At 37.3% G+C, this 3,943-nt stretch overlaps 1 protein-coding gene across 1 annotated transcript in view; it reads left to right on the top strand.

The window, feature by feature from the left end:
• Nucleotides 1-570: 570 nt before the first annotated feature.
• The window catches only part of LOC104522154 (disks large homolog 5), a gene marked incomplete at its 5' end in the record, with an annotated part of 28,822 nt that continues 25,449 nt past the window's right edge, over nt 571-3,943 (top strand). The window contains 5 exon segments of the mRNA XM_029084109.1: nt 571-746; nt 1,328-1,431; nt 2,167-2,259; nt 3,148-3,940; nt 3,943. The exon segment at nt 3,943 is cut by the window's right edge and continues 217 nt beyond it. Coding sequence (XP_028939942.1) covers nt 571-746; nt 1,328-1,431; nt 2,167-2,259; nt 3,148-3,940; nt 3,943 — 1,167 coding nt within the window.

Raw genomic sequence — 3,943 nt, 5'->3', positions numbered from 1 at the left:
TAAATACCGGTGGGCCGGATTGAGGACCCTGCCGGGCCGTAGTTTGAGGACCCCTGCCTTAAGGCATTACAGAAATTAAATTTTACTTTGACTCATTCCTTAAAACTCACCAGGATTTGAAATGGTCTTTTGTATATGTGTCTCAGCTATTCTGTTGTTTATTGCTCAAACTTTGATCTATTTATTTAAATTTTGGGAAATACATGAGGGTGAGCTATTGGGGGAGGGCAGAGGGAAAGGAGAATAGAGCAAGGGATAATTTGAAACCCGCTCCTGTTCTTAGTGTTGGTAGGAAGTTTTGAACTACTCTCCTCTGTCCAAAGACTTCCTTTTAAATAAAATAAGGAGTATTCTTTACTAATTTGAGGATATATTTTTGCTAGTGAAATGCAGACTTGAAGTCCTGGTTTTCATTTAATGCTTTTTCAGGAATGGAGATCTCCCAATAATAAAAAAAATAGCATATTGAGATCAGATCTGTTGCATCCCTTTTCATGCATGTTATTCATGTGCTGTGTCCAGCAAAGTATGCTTTGAACACTGACCTGCTTATTTCTGTTTGTCTGCCAGAGTGAATGATTGGTTACTGAAGATAAATGATGTAGATCTTACTAATAAGGATAAAAAGCAAGTTATAAAAGCTGTTCTAAATGGAGGAGGTATTATTAATATGGTGGTTCGAAGAAGGAAGTCCTTAGGTGGGCGAGTGATAACACCTCTTCACATCAATGTTTCTGGACATAAAGGTAATAGCTATAAAGGCTGTATATAAATGATATGTGTTTGTTCAGCCAAAAATGGCTTGACATAAAGATATGCGTTCTGATCCTGTGCTTAAATCCCACTTAAAACTGTTACTACTTCCTACATAGGGATTTTCCTTAATTATTTCAAGCAAACTGAGAATGCTTATATTGATGATAGCTCTATTCTATAAGTTCAGGTTTTCTTTTTTGTTCTTAGGTGGGTTTTGTTTTTGGTTGGTTGTGGGGTTGTTGTTGGTTTTTAGGGGTTTTTTTTGGTTAGCTACCTGTCTGGAGTGTTACTGGGAGTCTAAACAAGACTCTTAAAACCATCAGTCACCCCAGATTTGTACAATTATATTAAATTTTGAGATATATCCCTATTTTCCCATGGTATGTTCTTATTTCTTTAAAAGGGTTTTCATATATTGAAATTCAGTTGGTTTGGCAGTTATATTTCATATATTGAAATTCAGTTGGTAGTTTGGCAGTTATATTTCTTTCTTGTGCTGACAGGTCAGGTGTGCTGTTTGAGCGATATTTAAATTGCAGGAGTAAATTCATGTTTCTTTTGTATATTTCAGATAGTGGAGTCAGTCTAGAAAATGGAGTATTTGTTGCTGCTGTTGTGCCTGGAAGCCCAGCTGCCAAAGAGGGTTCCCTTACTGTGGGAGACAGAATAATTGCTGTAAGTCTTAAGATTGCATTCTCCTTATTTTATTTTTCAGTTCATTTTTAAGTGTTTAAAGTATTGCTACTCTTTAAGATCTCAAACTTTCCAATTACTTTTTACTTTAATTTATGAAAGTCTTTTTATATATTTACTAAATATTTATTATAAATTAATGTGTTTGTAGGCTCAGTGATTAATATAATACACAGGTTATTTGCTACACTTGGTTCATATGAGAATTTTTGACAGACATGCTGTCTTACTCTTTACCCTTGGCTTATATATAATGATATTTCTGATTTTTGTACTGAATAGGAAAGGTCAGTTCCAAAAAGATATACTTGACTGGATGAAAAGTTTCTTCTCTTTTAAATTATGATACCAGAGATGTCATCCTTTTGTAGGAGAAGTTTTTCCCTGTATGCATTTGCAGCCTTAAACAAACTGTCTGATTTATGAATCCTTGTGAAATGTAAAGTGATTAATGTTGATGTACAAATGCATAGAGGCTACTGTAGTGACACAAGTGTTGTTACTCTGTATCTTTAGTAGGAATAGCAAAATTGTCATTAAGAGGCTTGGTTTTGTAGTGGAGATGGAAAAAGACAGGACAAGGTCAACCAGACTTCAGTCATGTGTACATATAAAACTAGTGTTTTCTCTGTCTCAGAGATGCTACCTTAAGATGCTCCCCACCTGCTACCTTTGATTTATGGATGTCTGTTTTGGTTTTTTTGTGTGTGTGTTTAGATCAATGGCATTGCTCTAGATAATAAGTCGCTTACTGAATGTGAAGCTTTGCTACGAAACTGTAGGGATTCCCTTACTCTGTCACTGATGAAGGTGAGTAGGAGAAGCTAAATTTGCAGAATTTTCTTGAACTGGTACAGAATTATTTTAGTTTTCCAGGGAAGAGTATATGAAAACATTAATATATCATTGTGAGAAAGCGTCTGCATTTCACTGATGGTACACTCAACAGTTCTTTCCAAAGTAAGGCTATTATGGCATCTACTGAGAAATGAAACTTACTTCTTTGCCATTTGTTTGCTGATCACATGACTTCCAGCACAATTGCTTCTTTCTTCTTCGTTTCTGCTTCAAAGCTGCGGCAATTTTGTACATGAAAGATAAACTTTCTCCCGACTACAGAAAGTTTTGCTTTTAGAGAGGAGGGAGTTGTGCAAAACATTGTACTCTGGCTTTCATGAGGTTTAAGTACAAGGCTTTCTTTTTCAGGCTTACGGCTATAAAAATGTTCTGTTTTGCTTATTGGGGTTGGAATCCCATTATGCTGGGCCTGTCACATGGGCTTTGCGAGTGATAATTCCAACTCCAGAGAGCTTGAGGTTTAAAGAAAGTAAAAAGTTGAAATGTTTGAGTGAAAATGGGCAATGTAAGATGACTTAGTAGCATCACTTAACAGAGATAGAAGTAGAATGCAGGTCCCTTTACTGTCAGTACAGTGTTTCTGCCACAGTGTGGAGTTGCCCTTCTGGAATTGTTGTGAAAATGATTCAAAAAAACTTCTAGCTTCATTTTATCCAATGTTCTGTGCTTTGTATCTGCAAGATTTTATTAAACCTTTCCCAACCGTATCTGTACATCATGTGTTGGTGCATGTTCAGGTACAGGTAAATCAAAGAGGCTAGAACATGCCTTATACTAAAGAGAAATCAACCATAATAATAAGGTGATCACTTGTTTTGGGTTTTTTTTGGTTTGTTTTAGGTGTTTCCTCAGAGTTCATCTTGGAGTGGTCAAAATATATTTGAAAATCTGAAGGATTCAGAAAAAATATCAAACTGTAGAGTTCACGCATCAGAGATACAAGCCCAAAATAAAAGAAATCTGAAACTCAACAGCTCAACACAAACTGATATTTTCAATCCAGACATCATGGATGGCAAGAAGGACCAGAGTGATCAGGGCAGCGGTTCATTTTGCGATCACAAACCTTTCCCTAATAACACATTACGAGTAGAGTCTCATAGGAATACAGTGCATAGTTGCCACAGTAATTCAGAACACAGTCTCAGCTCATTCAGCCCAGAGACATATGGGGACCGAGGCTTTGGAGCCGTTGAGTTGGACAACAGGAGGCTTCCTTATGAACCTACAGGAGCTGACTGTATGATGGTTGAGACCACATTTGACAAAGGAAATGGAACTAAGCATAGTGGTGGTACTTGGCCAAAAGTCATGGTTAATATCTCAGCAACAGAAACAGAAAAGTTCTCTGTGTACAAAAAGCCAAAACAAAGGAAATCTATCTTTGATCCTGATACTTTCAAAAGACCACCAACTCCTCCCAAGCTGGAATACCTTTCCCCTAATCAGGTGACAGGCCATTCACCTCAGTCATCAAAAGCAGAAGTGACTTCAACTCCTCCAACTCCTCCCAAGAGAAGTGACTCTATCAAGTTTAAACATAAACAGCAGACAAGCTCTGCATCGGAGTCCACAGTAACAACTGGATCACCACCCACCAGCCCAGTCACTGCCCAAACTCCAGTTCCCTTGGCAC

This window comes from Antrostomus carolinensis, unplaced genomic scaffold (genome assembly GCF_000700745.2).
Source record: "Antrostomus carolinensis isolate BGI_N321 unplaced genomic scaffold, ASM70074v2 scaffold2513, whole genome shotgun sequence".
Lineage (NCBI taxonomy): Eukaryota > Metazoa > Chordata > Aves > Caprimulgiformes > Caprimulgidae > Antrostomus > Antrostomus carolinensis.
The sequence above is the reverse complement of the archived record's forward strand: the minus strand, read 5'-3'. Positions and strand labels throughout refer to the sequence as shown.